General features: G+C 46.3%; 1 protein-coding gene and 1 pseudogene across 2 annotated transcripts in view; both read right to left on the minus strand.

The window, feature by feature from the left end:
- Positions 1-25,774, minus strand: part of LOC119966199 (mannosyl-oligosaccharide 1,2-alpha-mannosidase IA-like) — a 345,095-nt gene that overhangs the window by 22,012 nt on the left and 297,309 nt on the right. For both annotated transcript variants that reach the window (XM_038797530.1, XM_038797540.1), the window contains exons 8-9: positions 17,949-18,064; positions 5,287-5,506 (exon numbers count right to left, since the gene is read on the minus strand). In XM_038797530.1, the coding sequence (XP_038653458.1) occupies positions 5,287-5,506; positions 17,949-18,064 (336 nt within the window). The remainder of the gene's footprint in view (positions 1-5,286; positions 5,507-17,948; positions 18,065-25,774) is intronic.
- On the minus strand, positions 12,597-14,229 carry LOC119977069 (annotated as a pseudogene).

Genomic DNA, 25,774 nt, shown 5'->3' on the forward strand with positions numbered 1-25,774 from the left:
TTGACCTGTCACAAGTGAGTCGTTCAGGTCAGACAAAATGATCCTTCCCTCTCACTGACCACATGTCCAATGTATGATGAGGCCGGTCCATCCAGAGTTGTTCCCCCCACCCCGCCACCAAAGAGACCACCAGTGAGGCACCACAGCTATCACCCCCACCTTCCACCAGTGCAGAGACACACACCTTGGTGGGGACATTAGTGGACATACTTCTGAGACATAATCTAGTGAGCAGTTGCTGATCCACATCAGGTAGAGGAAAGAACATCCAAGGGAGACAGCAGTTGGAGGTCTGCTGGATCCCTGTCAGATGCCGAGCCTCTGGACAACATTCCAGCGACTGCATAAGTGATTGGAGGAGTCACAAAGGCTTTTGGCGCAGGAGATGGTACTGACAATACATGGCACCGAGGCCAACACGGCAAGGCTAATGACCAGAGTGGAAAGCCTGGAGCACTACGTCCCGACGTCCGCATCTTGAGTGGTAGTGCCGAAGGTATGGCTCAGTCTGTGACAACCATGGCTGAGGACCTTGACATCATGTCCCAGTCACTGAGTGACATGTCCCAGATGCAGGTGTGCATGGCAGACACTGCAGAACAAGGCCCACCAACCCCTCCAAATTCACAAAGTTGCCCCCAACGAATCGATCCCCAAACCGCTCAATTCCCACCCGTTACCACCCCCGATACTCACCAGTCCAACTCCCCTGAGCAAACCTATGATTCCTGCAAATCAATGCCCAAACCGAGGTCCCCATCAGCCTCAGGTGCTGCTGCCACTGTCCCCACACCCTCAGGGCCACTACCACCACCATCGGGCACATGGAGTACCTGGCCTGCGAGAACAGTAAAGGTGCCGTCAACAGTGTTCCCAAACTCGTGTCTTTACAAGAGGCTGCCACCATCCATTCCCACACTGACCACTCCCCCACTATCCACTTCCTAACTATGGCTATATTCGTCGCTCAGTAGTAGTTCATCAAATTTGGGAAAGCTAACACGCCCCCACCCCCTCCTTGACTCCATTCCAGCAATACCTTCTTCACCCGTGGGGCCTTACCCGCCCAGACAAACCCCGAAATCCGAGCATTCACCCTCCTAAAATAAAAGCCTTAGGAATGAAGATCGGGTAGGGCAGCCCGGTGGCACATTGGTTAGCACTGCTGCCTACGGTGCTGAGGACCTGGGTTAGAATCATAGCCCTGTTCACTGTCCGTGTGGAGTATGCACATTCTCTAAAAGGGACAAAAAAGAATTGAAGACTGGGCGATTCTGGAACACAAACAAGAACCACGGGAGGACCGACATTTTCACCAACTGCACCCATCCCGCCAGCGACAGCGGGAGCCAATCCCACCTCCTGAAATCGCCTTTCATCTTTTCCACCAACCGTGCCAGATTCAACTTGTGCAACTGTTCCCACCGTTGCGCCACCTGAATACCCAAATACCGAAAGCTTGCCCCCACTACTCCAAACGACAACACCCCAGCCTCTTCTCCTGCTACCTCGCCTGAATCGGAAAAACCTCGCTCTTCCCCATTTTCAGTTTATATCCCGAAAACCAGCCAAACTCCTCCAATATACTCCTACACCCCCCAATACCTTCCAACAGGTTTGAAATATAAAGCAGCAGATCATCTGTGTACAGCGAGTCCCTATGCTCCACCCCCCCTGCACTATCCCCCGCCAGTCCCTTGATGCTCTCAGTGCTATTGCCAATGGCTCTATAGCCAAGGCAAAGAGCAATGGGGAGAGTGGGCATCCCTGCCTCGTTTCCGGATGCAGCCTGAAATATTCCGAACTCACCCGGTTCATTCGTACACTCGCTACTGGCGCCTGGTACCAATCCACAAATCCCTGCCCAAAGGCAAACCGCCCCAGCACCTCGCACAGATAGTCCCACTTCATCCGGTCAAAGGCCTTCTCCACATCCATGGCAACCACCACTCCACACTTCGTCCCTCCGGGGGCATCATTATAACATTCAACAGCCCCTGATGTTGGTCAACAAATGCCTCCCCTTAACAAACCCTGTCTGATCCTCTCCAATCACTCCCGACACACAGTCCTCAATCCTTGAGGCCAAGATCATGGCCTGTAACTTGGCGTCCACATTTAACAGTGAAATTGGCCAGTAGGACCCACACTACTCTGGATCTTTATCCCTTACCTCTCTTTAAAACTAGGAGATCGAGGCCTGCGATAATGTCGGGGGGAGCGTGATGACGCACCCCCTCCCAACCATCACCTCATTACACACCCTTACCAGCAGGGGCCCAAGTTTCTGAAAGCTTTTTCCAAAATTCCACCGGGAACGGGGCCTTCCCCGCCTGCATCGCCGCCATACTCTCCACCACCCCAATGGGGGCTCTCAATCCCTCCACCAGGTACTCCTCCACCTTAGGGAACTCCAACCCCTCCGAAAGACACCTCATTCCCTCCATCCAGGCTAGGGGCTTCGACTCATACAATCTCTTATAAAAGTCACCCCCACCGGATCCAAGACCATGTTCACCCACCTATCCTTCACTTTTCCGATCTCCCTCGCCACCTCCTGCTTCCTCAATTGGTGTGCCAACATCCAGCTTGCCTTTTCCCCGTACTCAAAGACCGCCCCGTTAGCTCTCAAAAGCCCTACCGTCTTACCCGTGGATATCAGCCCAAACTCCATCTAAGGTTTCTGTCGCTCCCTTAACAACCACACTACCGGGGGCGTCCTAATCCTTCCTATCCACCTGCAAACTCGCCTCCACTAACCTCGCCATCTCCGTCTTATCTCTGTGTGCCCATATTGAAATAAACCCCACCCCCCGCTACTGCCTTTAGCACCTCCACAATGTGGCGGCTGAAACCTCACCCGTTTCATTCAGCTCCACATATCTCCAAATAGCAGCCCTCACCTGCTCACAAACCTCATTTGCCAACAGCTCCACATCTAACCCCCCCCCCCCCCCCCCCCCCCCCCCAAATTCACTTGCAAATCCACCCAATGCGGCGCATGATCCGAAACCACAACTGCCAAATACTCCGAACCACCCTCATCGACAACGTCCTATCCAACACAAAATAGTCAAATCGGGAGTACACCTCTGCACACGGGAGAAAAACGAGAATTCCTCCGCTCTCGGCCTACCAAACCTCCCACAGGTCTACCCCCTCCATGCGCTCCATAAACCTCCTCAGTTCCCTCACCACCACCGACGCCCTCCCCGTCCTCGGGCTGGACCGGTCCAATTTTGGCTCCAGAATCATGTTAAAATCCATCCATTATCAACTGGTGCGAGTCCAGGCCCGGGATCTTCCCCAACATCCATCTCATAAACTCATCATCTCAGTTCAGGGCATAAACATTCTCCAACACCACCGGCAACCCCTCCAATTTCCCACTCATCATAACAAACCTCCCCCTGATATCCGCCACTATGCTCCCCACTTCAAAAGCTACCCGTTTATTTATCAAGACCCCCATCGCCCCAGTCTTCAGATCCAGTCCTGAATGAAAGACCTGCCCTACCCACCCTTTCCTGAGCCTAGTCTGATTCCCGATCTTAGGTGCGTTTCCTGTTAGAATGCCACATCTGCCTTTAAACTCCTCACTAACTTTTACCATTAATTATGCTTGAAGAACATTTTGCAAGGACAGCACAGTGGCGCAGTAGTTAGCATTGCTGCCTCATGGCGCCGAGGTCCCAGGTTCTATCCTGGCTCTGGGTCACTGTCCGAGTGGAGTTTGCACATTCTCCCCGTGTTTGCGTGGGTTTCGCCCCCACAACCCAAAGATAGAACATAGAACAGTACAGCACAGAACAGGCCCTTCAGCCCTCAATGTTGTGCCGAGCCATGATCACCCTACTCAAACCCACGTATCCACCCTATACCCGTAACCCAACAACCCCCCACCTTTAACCTTACTTTTATTAGGACACTACAGGCAATTTAGCATGGCCAATCCACCTAACCCGCACATCTTTGGACTGTGGGAGGAAACCGGAGCACCCGGAGGAGACCCACGCACACAGGGGGAGGACGTGCAGACTCCGCACAGACAGTGACCCAGCCGGGAATCAAACCTGGGACCCTGGAGCTGTGAAGCATTTATGCTAACCACCATGCTACCCTGCTGCCCTGTGCAGGGTCGGTGGATTGGCCACACTAAATTGCCCCTTAATTAGAAAAAATGAATTGCGTACTCTAAATTTATTTAAAAAGAGAACGTTTTAGCACAGCCTGCAATCCTTTCCTCATGCTTCCTCATAGCCTTCCTTATTCCAGCCTTAGCCTCTCTCCTGCTTTTGAGATATTCCTCCTGATTTCTATTGCTATTATTATTCCGGCATGCATCGTATGCCTCTTTTCTCTTCCTTATTTTATCAACAATATCCTTAGTCATCCAGTGTTTCTAGCTTTGGATACCCCGTATTTATTTCTCCTGGGTATATACCTAGATTACACCCTATTTATCTCTCCTTTGAAAGCCTCACATTTTCCATCCACTGTTTTATCCATCAAAATACCTTTCCATCCAATCAACCTGCTCCAGTTCAACTTTTAGATTCCTAAAATTTGCCCTTTTCCAGTCTGGGATCTTAATCAGTGACTGATTTTTATTGTTTTCCAACTAAATATTGAATCGTATTATATTATGATCGCTACTTCCCAACGACTCCCCCACTCTGACATTTTCCACCTGCCCTGCCTCATTTCCTAGGACCAGATCTAGCACAGCTTGCTCTCTGGTGGAACTGGAAACGCACTGTTGCAGAATGTTCTCCTGTACACACTGCAGGAATTTCTCCCCTTCCGTGCTCCAACTCTACCTGTTTCCTAGTCTACCTTAGGGTATTTGAAACTCCTAACTATCACAACCCTACTTACCCTGCAGATTTCCAAAATCTGCCTGCAAATGTCCTCTTCCACTTCCTCCCCACTATTTGGAGGTCTATAGTAAATACCAAAGTCACCGCTCCATTCCTGTTTCTCACCTCCAATCACATAGATTCTAATTCAGGAACTGCATCTCGTTCAAAAGCTTTGATACTATCTTTGACCAAGACTGCAACACGTCCCTTTTTACCCACCCTGTTCCTATGTTACTATGCTACATGCAATAATAATGTATTTTTGCATCAAAATTGCAGTGCAATTTAACGATTCTCAATAATTGCATTGACCCATTTGTAAGAAATTCCTTCACTTGCTATTTGACCAAAGCATCCAAAACTGTTAAATATTAATACATCTGTTAATCTATTTTGCATTGTGATTGAGAAATATATCTCTTACCTGAACGCCTGTATGACTCATGGCAGGTGATAGTGATTTCTGCTGCCAATTCCATGTAGTGTTTAGACAGGTCTGTTGGTGCATCATCAGCTCCCATGGCTAACATCCCTCCTGAAAAACATGCCAGGTGTCCCATTTTATGGTCGAGTATCCCGCCCCTCCATTCTGCAATATAGGTCAAACCACTGGAAGATTTTCGTACTAGATTTGCCTCTATTGCCTGTGGGGGGCACAGAAAGGACAGCATATTTTAGTTTATGTGGTAGTATGTAGTATTCCTTCACTACATCTGATGTTAGGTGAAGTTTTAATGGTCATTTATTAAGTTGCTGAACTGGACTACTAAATTATTGTTAAGCTCCAAATGTTTTATTTGAATAAATAAAAGTCCACGAGCACTATATTTTAGCACAAAATACACACGCAACTTTTTATATAGCTGCTGTGAGGGAATAACAGCTGAATATTATAAATAGCAAAACTGTAAAGCAAAAAATAAACATATGTAGTAGTAAGCTTCTGGAAGCTAGAACATGTGATAAAATTAATACTCGCGTATAAATATATAGGCTAAATAGGGGCAGCCAGCATGGATTAAAAGGCAAGTTGTGTTTGACAATAAAATAATGTTCTTGGAAGAAATTAATAGAATGTAAGGAATGGGTATTGTTTACATGGTTTTTCAAAAGGTGTTTGATAAGATACTATACAGGAGGCACGTTGATAAAAAATAAGGCATATGGGTATTAAAGGAAATATAGGAACGCAAGATACGTTGGTTAAAGGATGGAAAATAGGATTATGATTAATGGAGATTTCATTGACTGGAAGGCTGTAACCAGAGATATCCTATAGAGACAGTATCTGAAGCATTGCTCTTCTCAATATAAATTATTTGGGCCTGGAAGAGGGGTGGATTAAATAAATGTGCAGACAGAACAAAGAGACCTGGTTAACCGTAACAATATTAATAAGCTACTTCAGGGGTGTCAAGTTAGTTGCATGATAGATGCAATCTAATGCAGAGAAGTGTCAAGTGGTGCATTTTGGTAGGAAGAATAAGGAGAGGCAATACTAATTGGTACAAGAACTGAGAGACTTGAATGTGTAGGTACACAAATTTTTGAAGGTGGCAGGACAAGTTGAGAAGGCTGTTGAATGACATATGGGATCTGAGGCTCTCTAAACTGAGGCAGAGTACAAAAGCATGGAAGTTATGGTAAACTTTTAATTATTACTGGTTAGACCAGCTGGAGAACAGTGTTATTCTGGGCACCATACTTTAGGATGTGAAGGCCTTAGAGTGGGTGCAGAGGAGATTTACTGGAATGGTACTGCGGTACAGTACTAAGGGGTTAGAGGAGCTGGGGTTGTTTTCTTTATAATACAGAAAGTGGAGGACAGATTGAATGGAGGTGTTCAAAATCATGAAGAGCTTTTACAGAGCAAATAAGAAGAAACGCTGGCAGTGGGGCCAATAATGAAAAGACAGATTTGAATGAACTGATGAAGGAACCAGAGGCAAGATGACAAGTTATTTTTACGAGTTGTTATAATCTGAAACACACTGCCTGAAAAGGGTGATGGAAGCAGATTCAATAATAACTTTTAAATTGGATAAGTATTTGAAAGTTAAAAAATTGCAGGAATATTGGGAAAAGGCAGGTGAATGCTGCACGTGGAGACTGCAGCAGTACAAAGCAGCGAATCACCACTACCATTTCAAGGGACATTAGGATTGGGCAATAAAAATGCTGGCCTTGACAACAACACCTACATCCCATGAAAGAATAAAAAAATTGGATAGCTCTTTCAAAGAGATGGGACAGATACATTGAACAGAATGATTTTCTGTATTGTATGATTCGATGATCAGAAAGCTCACCCTCTACTATGGCCTTGCCATACAGCTGGTGGGAAGACATACTGCTCAAGTAGTAGGAGATGAAGAGATTAGCAGAATAATGCAGGTTAGTGGATGCAGACACAAAACAGAAACCATGACATCACTGTAAAACAGCACATGACCGACGTTCTCATGTCTTTCTCTACCTCCTTAAACCAAAAGGAGTATTGCACACCCATTCTTAGCTTATTCTGTCCTTTCTTGAAAATTCATTACTGCAACTGGGGGGCAGAGAATGACAATTAGGAAGAAGTTAGGAAGAATGACTATGAGGAGAAGTAGCAGGGAAGAAACCTTTTCCTTACTATGATAGCAATGATATTGAACAGCAAACGATGTGAATCAGGCCACGTAGAACAAGATCCTGCCCATACCGGTCGGTTCCCAACTTGCTCAATGCAGCCGTGGCTGAGCTCATATACTATTAACTGGCATGTGGCAGATTAATTATGTAAATGATGTGGCACCAAGTGATTCACAGATCATGGTGAATGTATATCTATGTGGTACCTTCCCAGCAGGGGCAAAGGAGAGGGTTCTACATACCAAAAGCCATGAAGCCCAAAACTCATGAGTACCTGTTTGAAGAAATTCATGCATGCAATTCTGAGGTCCATTTCTGGGAATGTATGGCAATTAACAGTTATCTCTGCTCATTAATGAACATGTTTGGGAAGTATTTTTCAACTGGAATCAGCAAAGAGCATAACACCTTCACTGAATCTGTGACCGGCAGTCCATCTCAGAAAGAGCCTCGGATAAATTAACAGCTCTGAGTCCTTGGAAACACAGACTATTGATAACAGTGGGGGATGGATGAAACAGGACCCGACACATTGGCTTTCAGATGCTGACAACTGGAATGAGAAATGTGTCAGGTTCTGACTGAAAACAAGAGTGTTCTCTCCAGAAACACAGGGTGCGATCTAACCAGATTTGTTCCAAGTGTGGTAGCGGGCGGGAAATGCAAATGTTTCCCGACAGCTGACACGGCGAGGCCATCACCTGCATAGAGTGTTAATTAGGCTGCTTAATGATGCCCCATGGTTTTCACGTTGCAAATGACTGGCCTGCTGGCTGATTAGCTGGGACTGCGCCCGGCAGTTCCCCGTTAAGCGATCCAGCAGAGCAATCCCCAGACAGCTCACAGCCAGGTCACTGAGCCGACAGGATACCTTGTTCCTCTGAAGGGCTTGGAGGATCGGCCACAGCCAGAGGAAGTGGCAACAGCTGTCAGCTTGGGGAGTGCCACCAGGTGGACTACCACCTAGTGCCACAAGCTCAAGACCTCCACCAGGCCACATGGGTGAGTTGGCATCAACCCCGGCACCAAACCTACCTGCCCCCCAAATGTCCCAGTGCCTGCCACCACCTTCCTCCTGCTGCGACATGTCCCAGTTCAACTTGGCACTCGCCAGCACTCCCCATCCATACCCAGCAGTGGTGCACTCACCTGTCCCCTGCCATGCTCCCCCCCATAGTTGCTTGAAGCATACGGCTCACGATGCCCCGGGTCCCCACAGGAGAAGCTGCCCCACAACACATGGGCGGCGGGATGCCAGACCTCAGGGTCCTCACCCCCTTCAAGAAATGGGGCCTGGAGGTCGAGGGGGTGGCTGAGAACAGAGTGGTCACTGACGTTGAGCTTGGCCTATGGTGCACCAGCCCCAACCCAGATGACATGTCGCATGTGAGCTGTCCATGCCAGCATGATGAATCTTCCCTCTCCCTGACCACATATCCATTCTCCCGCGGGATCTCCATTGGAAAGTGCTGGCTCATCCGGGTCTCCCCTTCCCTGCCGTTGAAGAGAACATCTCAGAGGATCCTCCGAGGATCCCAGCAGCACAGAGACAGGCACCTCGGTGGGTGAACGTAGTGGGCAGGCTTCTGGGGTACAATCTGGTGAGCACCACAGCATTGCTGATGCACATCAGGTGGAGGCAGCAACGTCCTGGGGAGACAGCAGTCAATGGTCTGCTGGATCCCAGGACCTAGCCGAGTCCCAGTCAGATGCTGAGCGGACCGGTCTACCCTGGAGTTGATGTGATCGATAGGATCCAACCGTGAGATTCAGAGGGGGATGCCAGCATGTCCATATCCGATTGGATAGGGGCAGCACGGTAGCATGGTGGTTAGCATAAATGCTTCACAGCTCCAGGGTCCCAGGTTCGATTCCCGGCTGGGTCACTGTCTGTGCGGAGTCTGCACGTCCTCCCCGTGTGCGCGTGGGTTTCCTCCGGGTGCTCCGGTTTCCTCCCACACTCCAAAGATGTGTGGGTTAGGTGGATTGGCCATGCTAACTTGCCCGTAGTGTCCTAAAAAGTAAGGTTAAGAGGGGGGTTGTTGGGTTACGGGTATAGGATGGATACGTGGGTTTGAGTAGGGTGATCGTTGCTCGGCACAACATTGAGGGCCGAAGGGCCTGTTCTGTGCTGTACTGTTCCATGTTCTATCCACAAGCTACGGGTGCAGGTTATAGCGCCAGCAATGCATGGTCAACACTGCTAGGGTGGCAACCGAAGTGGAAATCCTTGAGCACAATGTCAGCATCATGAGTGGTGATGTCCAAGGCTTTGCTCAGTCAAGAGAGGCTGAGAACCATTCCCCAGAAGCTGATATTAGTTGGTCCGCTCACAAAGGGACAATTGAGACCATGGTGCACACATTGGGGAGCTACCAGGGCCCCCAGAGCAGATAACGCAGGGGCATCCGGCGATCAATCCTCATTCCCCTCCATCCCTAGGTAACCTGCCAGTGCCCCACGGTCACCAAATGGGAGGAGGGAGTGCTGGAAGCTGACCCGGAGCCTCCCTACGGGGCAACGACTCTCCCAAGTCCCCCCCCCCCACCACAAACAATGGTGCGGACCAGGTGGCATGGCTAAGCATGTGCCGCTGCAAAGTTGGACCAGGTCCTCTGGCTCCAAACCAGAGGACGCTTGCCAGGGGCATCAACGGCACGGGACATAGTAAGCAGCAGGCTGCCCACTCGATGTGCATCCTGGGGACACATCTAGACATATGTGTAGAGCACGGAGGGCTAATCATATAGAAGATCACAGAGAGTGGGTGAGGGGAAGAGGACAGCACCATAGAGGGCTCGGGACACAATCCAGCGCAGGTGATGGGTGTGAGCGTGCGCTCAGCAGACAGACAGGAGTCAGCGTATGGCATAGGTTGAGGAGTTCCAAAGCTCAGCTCACCATGGGTTATCATCACCCCCCTGTCTTGTATATTAATCTGTTGTCAGAGCCGACACAGGCCCATCACCCTGGAGTGATGTAGCACAAACCCTGGGAGGGTGGAGGAAGCGATGAGAAGGGGACGAGGATGAGGGCCTCCCTGGTCCTCCAAGCAGACCGGGTCCTCTCCACCACCATTCCTCCATCAGGAGGGCACAGCAGATAACTATAAACTGGGTTACCCTTTGGGGTGTGTGTGTATCACAGTGCACCACCAGAACAGCCGAGGCATCAGAACTGCATTTTAAGCATTTTATTCCCCAGTCACCCATTTTGCCGCACAAGCCCCCCCTCGAGCTCTGGAACAAACCAGAGGAGTAGAAGGTCAGGGCTGTAGTGACCTCGACGGCCATTGAGAGCAGGTACCCTCCTCCCCCTGTAGTGCCAAGTCTGCAAGGACATGGCATAGATGCTGCACTGTCTCCTTGTAGAGACAGAGCCTCATGCAGCACATGCTGTCTGTCATCTGTTCAAAGGACCAGCGATGCTTGTATACCTTGGGCCATCGCCGGCCTCGCCCTCTTGGTCCCTCCTTGGCCTGATGGGTGGCCAGGTCCTCAGGGTGTGGAGCGGAGCTCTGCACATGGGTTGCGCCTCAAGACTGTTATTGTTGCTGCCACCGCCTTCTCCAGTGTCATCCCTCAGGGTGCCATCCAACACACCCTGCGCACCCGCGGCTGCAGTGGTGGCCCCTGGGCAATGGACCCCAGACTGCCGGAGGGCAATGCACAGTCTCGGCCCTCAGCCCCAGGGCCTCCATGCACCTCTGCACCCCTGGCTTGGTCATCACGAGTGGCTTTCGTTCGAGAACCAGTAGACGTTTGCGCAGGCGAGCCGTCACAACGCTGGGGGGGTGGGGGGAATATTCCACAGGGTCAGACGCGACAGCGTATAGACTTTTAAATATATTAAAATATATTTAAAATCATGGAAATCAGCCCCACACCATTCCTGGGCATGATCCTGGCGGGTAAGATAGCGTTCTGAAATCTCGACAGAGCAAAATCTGTTATGGCGCTCGTGAGATTTTACAGCCATAATGTGATTTCCACCTGTGCTGAACTGGCCCACTAAATCCTGTCCCTATATCTCTTAATGCTTTTCAGGATCCAATTTTTGCCACTGAGCAGCGGACATATTGGCCCAATAACTGGAGCAATGTTGTTTCTCACAACAGTTTCTCACAACAGTAGAACTTACAAAGCCTTCACGTCCCCCTCCAAAAACACACCAGTAGGAGTTATAATATGACACTAGATTGTTTGGGCATGAACTGCAGAGATCCAGCTATCAGTGACTCTCTTTCAGGGCGAAACTGCCATTATGCAAGGGCCACTTCAGTCCCATGACTTTTGTGTAAAACGTGGGCAGCCTCATCTCTCATGATACAGGCCCTCATAGGAAAAAGAAAGATACATTTTAACATCTGTATTTTCCCATCTGGGAGAAGTACAAAGCAGTATCTATTGCTCCCTATTGCTGGGTTTGAATGCAGGGTGGCATGCAAAATCCAGCGAGTAGCCTTTCGGTCACCTACCCACCAGTCTAAAATGTTATGGTGGGCACGGAAGGTGTCAGGCAGCCTGTCCACCCTTGGGCCAAGGGCATCTTAGCCCCCACTGGCATTCCTGCGTTTGTCCCAGTGAGAAGACCAGCTTTGGCAACATGTCTCTTTTTGGCAACATTCATATTTAATATTGATAAACTTGTGAAATGCATGTGGGTGGGGATAATGTCAAGCACATGTATACCAGGTTCAGTTCCTATTTAGTCTGTTGAGTAGCAAAAAGACTTGGGTGCGACAAAGCATGAGTTTCCAAAGGATAAGTACTGAGAGGCTATAACAAAAATAAGTAATAGACTGTTAGCAAAAGAGAAAATGCTGGAAAATCTCAACAGGTCTGGCAGCATCTGTAAGGAGCAAAAAGAGCTAACGTTTCGAGTCTATATGAACCTTTGTCAAAGCTAGACTGTTAGTAAGCATTGCTCGGAAGATCCAATATAAACCAAAAGGCAAAATATGGCTAAATAAGTTGGCATCACTCAAAGTTATTAAGTCACCCAGTTCTGAAAATGTTATAGCCTATTCAAAGAAGAAAAAGCTGCAACACGAAGCAGAGCCACGGATGGAATGGAATCAGAGCAGATCATAAACAGAGTGGGAAGGTAAGCATTTGGTGAGAGTGAGACTCTTTGATAATTAAGCCAAATGATAGTTAGACTTAATATTAGGCATTTAATTTTTATCTTCATCCATTTAATAAAGCAGAAAATGCAAGCAATTAATCAGGAGCAGAAACATTTTTTTTTTTAAAAAAGCACCAGTTAAGTTCTTTGTCTTCATTTATTGATAGCTGAACAGAGCACCAGCCAAGTCAAGGCAGGTGTGACAAAATGCCATTGGGTTGGGTTTCAAGAACTGATCAAGTACATGGCTAATGGGAGCCACGATTGATGATGTGGAGGGAAACTTACATAGGCACCATGATCTTGTATCACAGATGTTCATAAACTTCAGTTATGAATAAAATTAAACTTGCTCAAAAGCAGAGGAAGATTGAAGATGATGGGTCCATAATCCAGAGTTTGTCATAAAGCTCAAATAAGGGTGCAGCAACCAACTTTTAATTCTTCGACACTACAACCAGGGCTTCCTTTTGAAATTGCACGAAGAATAGCTTCAATGCTCTTTGGGCTTGGTGATGTGAGCTGGAATGTAGGGATACTGAGGGGGTGCAAAGTTAGGTTGGCAACAGTCCCTAATGCAGTCATCGATGACCCAGTCTTTCTGCACAACAGCTGCATAAAATCTGTCATTAGACGTTTCAGACCCTCCACCTCATCTTCGGCAGGTGTTAGCTCTCCACCAGGCAGTTTAAAGATGATTGCCTCCAGCTGCAGCAGTACATGAGGCAGCCTGTGCTTGTGCATGATCAGAACACCCTCCATAGTGTGCCTCATGCCAATTTTCTCAAACTCCTCCCTCATCCTCTGGAATCAAGCTCTATCTGCTGTAAGACCCTGTAGCACTCAAAGAGCAGAGATATTGATTGGCAGCTTGAAGGTAAATTTGGATCTTTGCCTGGTTTTGGGAGGCCAATGACTTTGAACATGCACCAGGGTTTAGGTAGTCTTCCTGTGCAGATACCCTTTGTAAGGAGTTGGGCCAACCAGCAATGGGCACATGGGGCAAGGTTTTTGAGGAACTTGGAAATAATGCCATCATTATTGGCAACAGTGCCAGGTTTATTGTAGCATGTTGTCCAACTCCACTGCAGTGAAGGATTCAGGGCATGATCTGAAATTGTAATGCCTTTGAAAGACTCTCCACAGGTCTTCTTGTTGTTTCACTTCTTTTCTCAGGGGCACCTTTCCCATATGGGGGAGATGATCACTACTTTGTTGGCTTTTAAAAGATAGTCAGTGGGTGTTAGCGGTTGCTCCAAGGTGGTGGAGGAGCCTCCAGCATTTCTGGGTGAAATTCAAGTTCCTCGTGGACTCTTCCCATTTAGCTCGGCAGGCAGTGTCAAGGACCCCATTAAATGATCAGCTAAATCTGGGTCACCAGTTTCATCGTAGTGTTGAAGGAGAGAAGGCAGAGGTGTACACTGGGCAATAACCTCAAGGGATGGATTTGGTGGCTACTTTGTGGATGGTTGTTTGCCTGCTCTATGGGGATACGGCAGGGTGGTGTTGTTACCACACTTTGTTCCAGTGCCTTGTGATATTTCTCCCAGTTGGCTTTGCGCGGGTTCCATTGCTTTTTCGCTTGGTAGTTGAAGGCTGATACCATGCTTTTCCAAAGACCTATCTCCGGTATCCAGCATTGGTCTGTGTGAGAAGCTATACAAGACTTGGTATGGTGTTGGAAAGCTGGTGAGGTAAGGTCAGGTAAGTTGCCCTATAAAAATAGAGTTTAGAACTGGAGCATGGAGTGGAACCATAGATTGCAAAGAGGAGAAAAGAAAGGGCTGAGATCAGGACAAATTACTTCAAAGTGTTATGAATATTTAGAATTCTTTACTCCAGAGGATCATATATGCGCCATCATTGAAAACATTGAAAGGTGCAATAGACAGATTATTAAACTCTCAGGGAATCGAGATATATGGAAATTGCGAGGGAAAGTGGAATTGAAGGCAAAGATCAGCCATGATTGTATTAAATGGCAGAGCTGGCATGATGGACCATATAGTCTACGCCTGTTCCTATTTATTGAGAGGTTTTTTGCAGTCAAGTCAAACCTATACATCAGAAGAGTAATTTGGGTAAAATTAAGCAGATTGTGATAGGAAGAGACTAAAGAATTTAATAGAGCATTAATGACTAGGGTCACCATGGAGAAAATAGTACAAAGTTTTAAATGTGAATATACAAAGCATGTGTAACAAGAGATGAATTAACAGCACAAAGAAATACATAGATTTGACCCAGTAGCCATTACTAAGATGTGGGTGCAGGGTGACCAAGGTTAGCTCCATTTCCCTCTCACCAGATGTTTCCTGACCTGTTTTTATTCGAAGGTACGTGGTTTTTTTTAAAAAACAGGCAAAAGGAAGCAGAGAAGCCCTGATAAAAGAGAAGTGAGAAAGGATCTTAACTCAGAATATCAGGATACAGAATCAGTGTGGATCATAGAATTTACAGTGCAGGAGGCAGCCATTAGGCCCATTGAGTCTGCACTGGCACTTGGAAAGAGCACGCTACCCAAGCGCACACCTCCACCCTATCCCCGTAACCCCATGTCACCCTTTTGGACACAAAGAGCAATTTAGCATGGTCAACCTACCTAACCTGCACATCTTTGGACTGTGGAAGGAAACCGGAGCACCCGAAGGAAACCCGGGCAGACTCTGCACAGTGACTCAAGCCGGGAAGCGAACCTGGGACCCTGAAGCTGTGAACAACTGTGCTAACCACTGTGCTACCTGTGTTCCATTGTTGCTGCTGATCGAACAGAGAAATCACGATGAGCAGAAAACAATGGTGGAAGAGGTTTTAGCCTCCGAAAAGCAAACATAATGCTGGACATAGTATGCAGAAGGAGACAACGGTAATGGAATAATCTTGGAAGACTTTAATATTCATGTGGACTGGCTAAACTAAATTGGTAAAAGTAATTTGTTGGATGAGTTCAAGGAATGAAATTGTCAAGGAGCCAACATGAGAACTGTCTATTTTAGATCTAGGTTGAGACAGGGTTAATTCATAATCTTGTAGTAAAGTACCCTCTTGGGAAGAGTGATCATGAAATAATAGCATTTCCTATTACATTTGAGAGGGGGGGGGGGGGGGTTAAGTAAAAAACTAGAATCTTAGATTTAGACAAAGCCAACTGCACAGTCAGCATAACCTTGTATTTGAAATTCCCATCCTGGTTTTACAATTTCTCTATGGCCTCACTCCTCTCTATTTGTATAACTTTATTTGGCCCTATAAACCTCCGAGATCTGTACTCTCACAATTCTTCTAACCTCATGTGAAACTCTGAAAATCAGGGATGTACTCTTGTGCCTCCAGCTTCCAAGGATCCAAGCTCTAGAATTCCATCCTTTAAACCTTCTCACCTCTTTCCTGTTTTTAAAATGCTCCTTTAAAACTTTCTGATTTGACCAAGTATTTGGTCATCAGGCCTAATATCTCTTCATCAAATTGTTCACTAATACTCTTGTGTGAAGTAGCTTTGGAAGTTAGCAATTTTAAGGTGCTATTTAATTGAGCATTGTTGCTGCTGAGGTATATTTGGAAATTGAGAGGATGACATAATGAGACAAAAGAAATATTAATCAGTTAAGTGATCGTGGGGTTGGAAGGTAGTAGCTGAAGTGTAATGGGGGAAGGTGTGAAATAATGTGCTTGAGGAATTGTAAAGCAGCATTTTTTTAAAAAGTGAGACAAGTAAATATTGCTATTCGGACCTATTATTAAATCTCAGAGGCATGGTAAACCATTACAAATCACAAGTTAAACTCAGCTGGAATATTGTGTACAATTCTGGGCACCACACTTTTAAGAACTTGGAAAAGCTACAGAAAAAGTTTACAATAATAACAATAACATAATAATAATCGCTTATTGTCACAAGTAGGCTTCAATGAAGTTACCTTGAAAAGCCCTTAGTCTCTACATTCCGGCACCTGTTCGGGGAGCCGGTACAGGAATTGAACCTGCGCTGCTGGCATTGTAAGCCAGCTATTTAGTCTACTGTGCTAAACCAGCCATTACAAGGATAATAGAAAGAATGGAAGGCTATGTGGAAAAGCTGAGATTGTTCTCCTTAGAGCAGAAAGGTTAAGAGAACTCATAAACTTATTCAAAATTGAGGACTGGTTATTCTTCCATAAACAGCAAGACCTGGACAAACCGACAAACCAGTGTTCACTGGTTTGTCTAGGTCTTGCTGTTTATGGACAGAATGCTAACCATTCTCTTCTCACAAGGTTTGATTTTAACTTTCATTTTCTTTTTTTAAATTTCGAGAACCCAATTATTTATTTATTTTCCAATTAAGAGGCAATTTAGCGTGGCCAATCCACCTAACCTGCACATCTTTGGGTTGTGGAGGTGAAACCCACAGACACGGGGAGAATGTGCAAACTTCACACGGACAGTGACCCAGGGCCGGGTTTCAAACCCGGGTCCTCAGCGCCGTAGGCAGCAATGCTAACCACTCTGCCACATGCCGCCCAACTTTCATTTTCTGAGCCTGCAAGAAGAGCACTTGTTGTAAGCCAGTGAGTGGGATCCTTTACAGATGCTAGATTAAGTTCTGACGACATCAGGCACTACTGCTATTGTTACCATGGACCGGAACGGGGAAGTCATTGTCGGAAGAGGAGACTAGAAGAGTCTTATTGCCTTCAGTGATTGTAATTTCATTCTCCATTCAAGTGATAAGATTCCCAGTTTCCCTGGGCTGTCCCCATGACTAATTATCTTTCATGTAATTTTATCCATTCCATGACCTTCCCAAACTTCTTGTAGGGCATTCTAACTGTGGCCTAATCTATGATTTATGTTGTTTTGGCATCACCGCCTCTTTCTGCTTGAAGACGGATTTATAAAAACCTTCAGTCTTGGGAGCATCAGGAATTAATTCAGCTCTTTGTTGTCCTCAATTCAAACTGCTGCAGTCTACTTCAATGGTTTGGAGGGGGTGGGGGGGGGGGGGGGGGGGGGAGGAGGAGAGAGGCACGTGTGACATGTAAATAACCTTCTGAGCAGCATTGCCACAGTCACAAATTTAAAACAAATCCGACGTTATACTATACCTTCATTCAACAACAGCTCACTCTTTCAGTTAACTCAATTTGTCTCTTAATAATAATAGTGCTGTTTTTTTCGAACCTAGAGAAGCCTCCCATAATTTAAGGAGTTAATTGGTGATTGGTGAGTTAATTGGAAAGGAAATGTCCATGATGAAATAATTACATAAACTGTCTTCATCCAGCTTCAAAATGTCATTATTTTTAAGACAACCATATTACTTTAAATACTTGTGGAGTTCTGTACCTGTAAAGCCTCATAATACATTGTTTTGGCTTCCTCATCAGTTTTATCGGACATAAGCCAGGCTTTGATCAAATATTCATAGAAACTGTCCCCAAGCCCACCAATGGAAACATGATCTAGAAAACAAAGAGCAAAAAAATTAGTTATCTATCAAGTGTTGAGATCTTGCCTCATTCTCACTACTATGCACTAAAAATAATCAAACAAGAAATAAGGAAGTTCCTTCTGGTGTCATAACTGTGGTAACAATAAAATAAAACTTAATTCCAAGAAGTCGGTTTCTTATTATGACATCTGCCTATTCAACATATTGAAAAAAATGCAACTCCAGCACTATTCTTTTATCCACAGTATTTATTGCAGCATAACTTCATTTCCTTCAGGAGAAACTGGAAACATGTAGGTCACTGGAACAGTGTTTTAAGGAGTATTTTTTGATTATAAAATCTCTGTCCATCTTTCAATAACCCCCAATGTGAAGCTCCAAACATGTTTCCACCAACACCACAGCACCAAAATGGCCTTAACCAAATCACAAATGACATTTTCTGCATATGACCATACTGCATTATCGATAATCACCTTTCACCGTCTGCAGCTTTTGACATAGTGGATCACACCATGCTTCACCAAAGTCTTAGAACATAGAACATACAGTGCAGAAGGAGGCCATTCGGCCCATCGAGTCTGCAACGATCCACTGAAGCCCTCCATTCCACCCTATCCCCGTAACCCAATAACCCCTCCTAACCTTTTTAGTCACTAAGGGCAATTTATCATGTCCAATCCAGCTAACCTGCACGTCTTTGGACCGTGGGAGGAAACCGGAGCACCTGGAGGAAAACCACGCAGACACGGGGAGAACGCGCAAACTCCGTGACCCAGCGGGGAATCGAACCTGGGACCCTGGCGCTGTGAAGCCACAGTGCTATCCACTTGTGCTACCGTGCTGCCCATCTCCATTATCCAGCTCAGTGGGATTACACTTGCTTCATGCCACTTTTAGCTATAAAATGTAGCCAGAACATTTTCTGCAATAGCTTTGTTCCTCATTCTATCCACTGTTACATCTGTAAGTCCTACATGATCTCTCCTTAGCCCCCTCTCATTTTGATCTTCTACAGATAAATCAGCATTTACATATTCACAGTGCAATGAAAATTCATGACAACAATGGCCTGATACTGAATCAGCTCCAGCATATCTTAAGGAAAAGTACTCTTAATACACCATACTGCAAAAGATAGATCACCATAGTAACAAGAATAAGACAGCTATGCAGTTATTTGAACATTTGCCTATATTTTTCTTCAGCTCAGGGCAGGTCTGACCTCAGCATCGCAATCTCCACCAGGGGTAGGGCAAGGAGGCAGGTTCCAAATACAACCTGGCCAGAACAGTGATCAGACCATGTGCTGTTGGCACCAATTTGACCCACACTGGCCATCCAGCCCACTGAGCCAACCATCTCCACCCCCCCATCGCTGTGATGTCATACACTTTTACATGCATGTTGTAACCTGGCGCTGTGGATAGTGATGGTAGAGGCTCTAACTTCTTTCCATCACGTGGTGGATCAGGAGTCTCTCCTGCTCTTTTGCCTGTTGGAAGGATTTACAAATTGATATTCAACCTGTTTGGCCACATTACGAGTAAACTTTTCTTGGCCATCAAGTTTGGAGTGGGACTTGTACCGAGAGATTCTGGCATCTCAGAAGATGGATAAGGCACCTAGTCTCTCTGCTAGGTGCCATCCATCAATGTTGAGCAGGGAGGTTCAAACCTCAATGCCAGTGGATCTCCTGTTGCATCTGCTGGCTCCCCTCAGGGTGTTCCAGGCAAAGGCAGTAGGTCATCAAACTCTTTCTGCCACTGCAATCTGATAAGGCTGTGATAACTTTGGAGTGCCCAGCCATGGCACTGCACGCTCCCAGAGGACATTTGTCAAGGTCATCACTGCGAACAGGATGTCACAGTCAGCGGGGCGCCTGAAATGCCGCTGTCAGCTAAGGGAGGGATGGCATCAAGATACAGCACTCACAAGCAGTGGTTTAAGCGGTGGCATAGTGGTATTGTCACTGGACTAGTAATCCAGAGACCCAGGATAATGCTCTGTCCAATTTTACCAAGGCAGATGGTGACATCTGAATTCAATAAAAATCTGGAATTAAAAGTCTAATAATGACCATGAAACCACTGTTGACTGTCCTGAAAGAAAACGCCATCTGGTGACCTTTTAGGGAAGAAAATCTGCCATCCTTATTGTGTGATGTGGAGATGCCGGCGTTGGATTGGGGTGAGCACAGTAAGAAGTCTTACAACACCAGGTTAAAGTCCAACAGGTTTGTTTCAAAAACTAGCTTTCGCAGCACTGCTCTTTCCTCACCTGAGGAAGGAGCAGTATTCCTCACCTGACGAAGGAGCAGTATTCCGAAAGCTAGTGTTTGTAACAAACCTGTTGGACTTTAACCTGGTGTTGTAAGACTTCTTACTGTCCTTACTGTGTGACACACGCAACTCCAGATCCACAGAAATCAGGTTGACTCTTAAATGGCCTGGCAAGCCACTCAATTCTAGGAATTGGCAATAAAGGGATGGCCTAGCCAGTGGTGCCCACATCTCATGAAAGAATAAAAAAATACACAAGAGGGATTTTCATGAGCGATATAACTTTAGTTGATAAGTGCTCCATGTTCAAAATGCTAACTTAGCCACCATAAAAAGATTCATTACGTGTCATGTCACAGGTGGAAAAGGCTGCAAACTTTATTTCAGAGGTGATAACTTGACACAAGATGGACCTCTCTATTCTCCCTCTCCTCTGTTTTTGTCCTTGGGTGTTGGAGTAGTATCATGAGGCACCTTTTCAGGGGATAACCTTTGTCACCTAGGAACCAACCATTCAACTGAGCTGAAGAGACCTGGAGGCCTTGATACCTGGGAGTGTCGCAGGTTGTACGCATCATGGGAGCTGCCAGTACCTGTAAAATCTGTGTCTTGTGGACACAAAGAAACTTAGAAGTTCATGGAGTGGAACCCCTTTCTGTTGACGAAGGTAACCAGCTCACCCACTGGTGCCTTTATCGCCACATTCATACAATCTAAGGTACCCTGGGTGCAGGGGAACCCAGCAATTGGAGCAACGCCTCTGGTTCACTCAGCCTGACTGTCATCGTTGGCCCAGAAATGAATGAAGTTTGCGACTCTCTGAACAGAGTGTCAGTGACCAGCTTGACGCAGCTGCGAGCAGCAGACTGGAAAACACCTCATGGACCTCCAACTGACCTTTGGGGAAAATTGGAGGCGCAAAAGATCCACTGTAGCCTGAAGGGTCAACGGCATATGGTGACCAAACTTACTCTGTTTGAGGTGATGTCTGAGCCCATCATCAGGAGGTGACAGTGACCCTTAAGGAGTCTCCTTCTGTCTGCACCTCCCGCTGCCTTAGGAAAGCGGGCAGCAAAAGACCCCTCCCACCCGAATTATTCAGTCTTCCAACTTTTTCCATCGGCAGGAGATACAAAAGTTTGAGAACACACACACAAACAGACTCAAAAACAGCTTCTTCGCTGCTATTACCAGACTCCTAAACGAATCTTATGGACTGATCTGATCACTTCGCACATCTTCTCTACTAAGTAGTACTACACTCCTGTATGCTTCACCCGATGCCTGTGTCTATGTATTTACATTGTATATTTTATGTTTGCGATATGTATTTTCTTTTCATGTACGGAATGATCTGTTTGAGCTGTATGCAGAACAATATTTTTCACTGTACCTCGGTACACGTGCCAATAAACCAATCCAACCCAATGTTGAGGTAGCTAGACTGCTGCCTGTAAATTCTGCCTGCAAGATAATGGAATCTTCTGTGAATACTTCAGTCTTGCATATCCTCCTACTGTGCCTCTCTCTGGGTTGCCTGCAGACATCAACCCTCCTATCCCTTCTGGCCCTCACTTCCTCTTCAGAGGTTGTCCTTCCATAAGGGTAGACAATCCCCATTTGCTGGGACACAAATGCCACAGGATAGTGTACGAAGGGTGCAGAAAGCCTCCAAGAAAGTTGCAAGCCAGAAAGTCCTCCAGAAAATACATGAAATGCAATGAATGCAATGAACTTCAGAAAACCACCTCTCCCAACTCTCTCCTAAACTCATACCTCCTCACAATGCCACTGCTTTGGTCAACTTTTATCCCACCGTGGATTGAGTTTGAATTAAAAACTGAATGGCCGCCTGCCCATGCGCTGAGTGCAAAATCACACGGCCATGCATAATTCGAGACAATTGCCTTTTTAATAGGCTAATTGTTGACAAGTGCGTTTCTGACTCCCGCATGTGCCCCTGACTGTATTACAGTATGATAACGTTGGTATGCTCGACCAATGTCGTTTCACACTTGTTCAGGTCGACTGTGCATACGCTCAGAGAAGATAAAATTCTAGCCACTGGATCTTTTACATTCATCCGAGAGGGCAGCTAGACATGGGATTCCAAATGTTACGCATTTTGGGAAACTGGATGAGATTATTCTTAAAGTATGCAAACATAAACCCAAGATGTTGGTAAAATTTAAATGGCAATTGCCTAGTATATTTTTTATTAATAAATGACTTGTCGTCATTGTCTGAGACAGTTAATTAGCAATCCTAAAGTAAAGGAGAATTTCATATTTAGTTTGAAAGTGATATGGTTACTTTCAAACCAGGGTCTTAATTACAAACAAAGATAATTATGTAGGTATAAGAGGCAAGTTGACAGTGATAGATTAGAAAATTAAATTAAAACATACAGTAATGGTGTACATTTAAATAAAGAATTTAAAACAAGTATATATTCACTGGAAGAATAAAAGCCCCATTGGGTGCAACTCAAGAACACAAATATGTTTATATAATTGTTATTCACTAGGTCTAAACCACATTGCCATTTTTCTATTCAGTCCTTCAGAACTAACCAAAGACGTATTATTCACTCGAGTTTAACAAGAAATACAGATCACTAAACACAACAAATCTAAACATCAGGTATCCAAGTACTTTATCCGCTCCTTTTGAATTGGACAATAAACTGCCTACTTCCTTGCCATAGACTTCCTACTAACACCAAATTTTCCATTTCCCTGTGGGATCCACTCAGATTGTTATTCATAAGACCATAAGACATAGGAGCGGAAGTAAGGCCATTCGGCCCATCGAGTCCACTCCACCATTCAATCATGGTTGATTTCAACTCCATTTACCCGCTCTCTCCCCACAGCCCTTAATTCCTCGAGAAATCAAGAATTTATCAATTTCTGTCTTAAAGACACTCAACGTCCCAGCCTCCACCGCCCTCTGTGGCAATGAATTCCACAGACCTACCACTCTCTGGCTGAAGAAATTTCCTCATCTCTGTTCTAAAGTGACTCCCTTTTATTCTAAGGCTGTGCCCCCGCGTCCTAGTCTCCCCTGCTAATGGAAACAACTTCCCTACGTCCATCCTATCCAAGCTATTCATTATCTTGTAAGTTTCTATTAGATCTCCCCTCAACCTCCTAAACTCCAATGAATATAATCCCACGATCCTCAGACGTTCATCGTATGTTAGGCCTACCATTCCTGGGATCATCCGTGTGAATCTCCGCTGGACCCAGCTTTCCACTCAAGTTCTTTCTGCTTCTTTTATTTCTCTCTTGTAATCTAATCTTTCTTTCTCCCTTTTTATTTCCAGCATGATGCTGAATTAAATATTGTTTAAAAATATATTTTTATTAAGATTTTTGTGTGTTTTTTTTAAAACTGAGTGAGGGGATGTGAGTGAGGCCCCTGTGCAGGCCTCCCCACCCCTCGCTCTATTGGCTGTAGGCTTCAAACCAGGTCTTGGAACACTTAGGTGAATGGCTTCCATGTATTGTGGAAGCCCTCTCCTGACCCTCGGATGGTGAATTTGATTTTCTTCAGGTCGAGAAATTCCGACTGGTCGGCCAGCTAGTCTGCAGATTTAGGATGTGCGGCTGATCGCCGAGCATGATCGCTGAGCATGATCCTTCGGCGTGCGAATAGCGAGGCAAAGGCAAGGATGGCAGCTCCCCTCCCCATAAATAGCTCAGGCGGGTCTGATACCCCGAAGACTGCCACTTTCGGGCTTGGCTCCACCCTCACCCCCACAACCTTTAACATTGCTTCAAAGAAAGTTGTCCAGAATCCGACAAGTCTAGGGCAAGCCCATAACGATTGTATTTTCCTGGGCCTCTAGTCACTTCTCCACCCTGTCAAGGGCCACCTGCATGGTGGCCAGCGCTTCCGTCACTGCCACCATGTCTGCCATCTTGATCTCTACTTTTATTTCTTCCTTTAATGCCTTCTGTCTTCCAACCATGCTCCAGGGGGGCTCGTCTTCGTCTTACGGGTTGCTGGTCTTCCACTCTCGGGTGTGGCCGGGGACCCCATGCCTCATGGGTTCACTGACTTGTCGCTCACATATCCTGTCTTTTACTGCTGCTTTTTGTTTCTTTGGAGGTACTGCTTCCCAGCATTTCTTGTAGTCTTTGTGTTGTTGAGAGTGAGGGGATGTTTTATTCCAGTTTTTGCGGGCTAATTTTGATTAAAAGTGCCTATTTTCGACTTCCGGTGGCAGCTATGAGGGAGTAGGTCGCACATTTGATGGCTCCCGTTTTGGTCAGACTTTTGGACCTTTTCCCCTGACGTTTTTGAGCGCGGAACTGGAAAGCAATAGTACTCAGGCACAGGACCCATACAGAATTGTATGGACCTAAGACGCCTGAGGGACCGTAAACAGCAGAAGAAGTGGTTGAGTAAGGGCACAGTAAGGGGGGGGGGGGAGAGAGAGAGCACGACCGCAACATGCGCCAGGCTCAGCCTGATCCAGTTTAAGGTTGTGCACCGGGCCAACGTGACGGTGGCCCGGACAAGCAGATTCTTCAGGCTGGAGGACAAGTGTGCTAGATGCGGCGGAGGGCCAGCTAACCATGTACAAATGTTCTGGTTGTGCCGTAAACTCAGGGGGTATTGGTAGGGATTCGCAGATGTCATTTCCCGGGTAGTGAAAACTGGGGTGGTAATGAGCCCGGAGGTGGCAATCTTTGGGGTTTCGGAGGACCCGGGAGTCCAGGAAGATAGAGAGGCCGACGTTCTGGCCTTTGCTTCCCTGGTAGCCCGGCGACGAATGCTGTTAGCATGGAGGGACTCAAAGCCCCCGAGGGCGGAGGTATGGCTATCGGACATGGCGAGCTTTCTTGGCCTAGAGAAAGTCAAGTTCGCCTCGAGAGGTTCGCTACTAGGGTTTGCCCAAAGGGTGTGTGTGTGTGTGGGGGGGGGGGGGGTAGAGTAGGGGGATATTGAGGCAGGTCCATGCGTGAACAGAGCTGTGGTTTGCACTATGTTTAATTTGTAATTTGTGCCTTGACCTCTTTTTCTTTGTACTGTACAATGTCACTTTTTCAATATGCCTAAAATACCTCAATAAAATTGTTTGTTAAAAAAATGCCTATTTTCTTGTCGTTCAGAGGAGATCCACCTTGTGGTCGACTGATCAGCATTCCGTCACCGACGTCCTGAATTAATATTTTAACTGACAGTTCCTTGTTCAGGGTCTGTGCAGCTCATTTTTCCAAGCTACTTGGTGAGGGGGACAGTCTCGGGCCCTTTTCTATGAAGGCCCCAAATGTTCTGTAAAGGGCGATCTGTATTTTTTTGAGGTAGTTAGCTGGAAGAAACTTCCAGTGCTAAGCTCATAAAATGGCTATGCAAACAGAGTGGATGACTACAAAAATCTATTCTCATATATCTTTTCTGAAAAGAAATAGAAACACAGGATAAAT

This window comes from Scyliorhinus canicula, chromosome 1 (genome assembly GCF_902713615.1).
Source record: "Scyliorhinus canicula chromosome 1, sScyCan1.1, whole genome shotgun sequence".
NCBI lineage: Eukaryota > Metazoa > Chordata > Chondrichthyes > Carcharhiniformes > Scyliorhinidae > Scyliorhinus > Scyliorhinus canicula.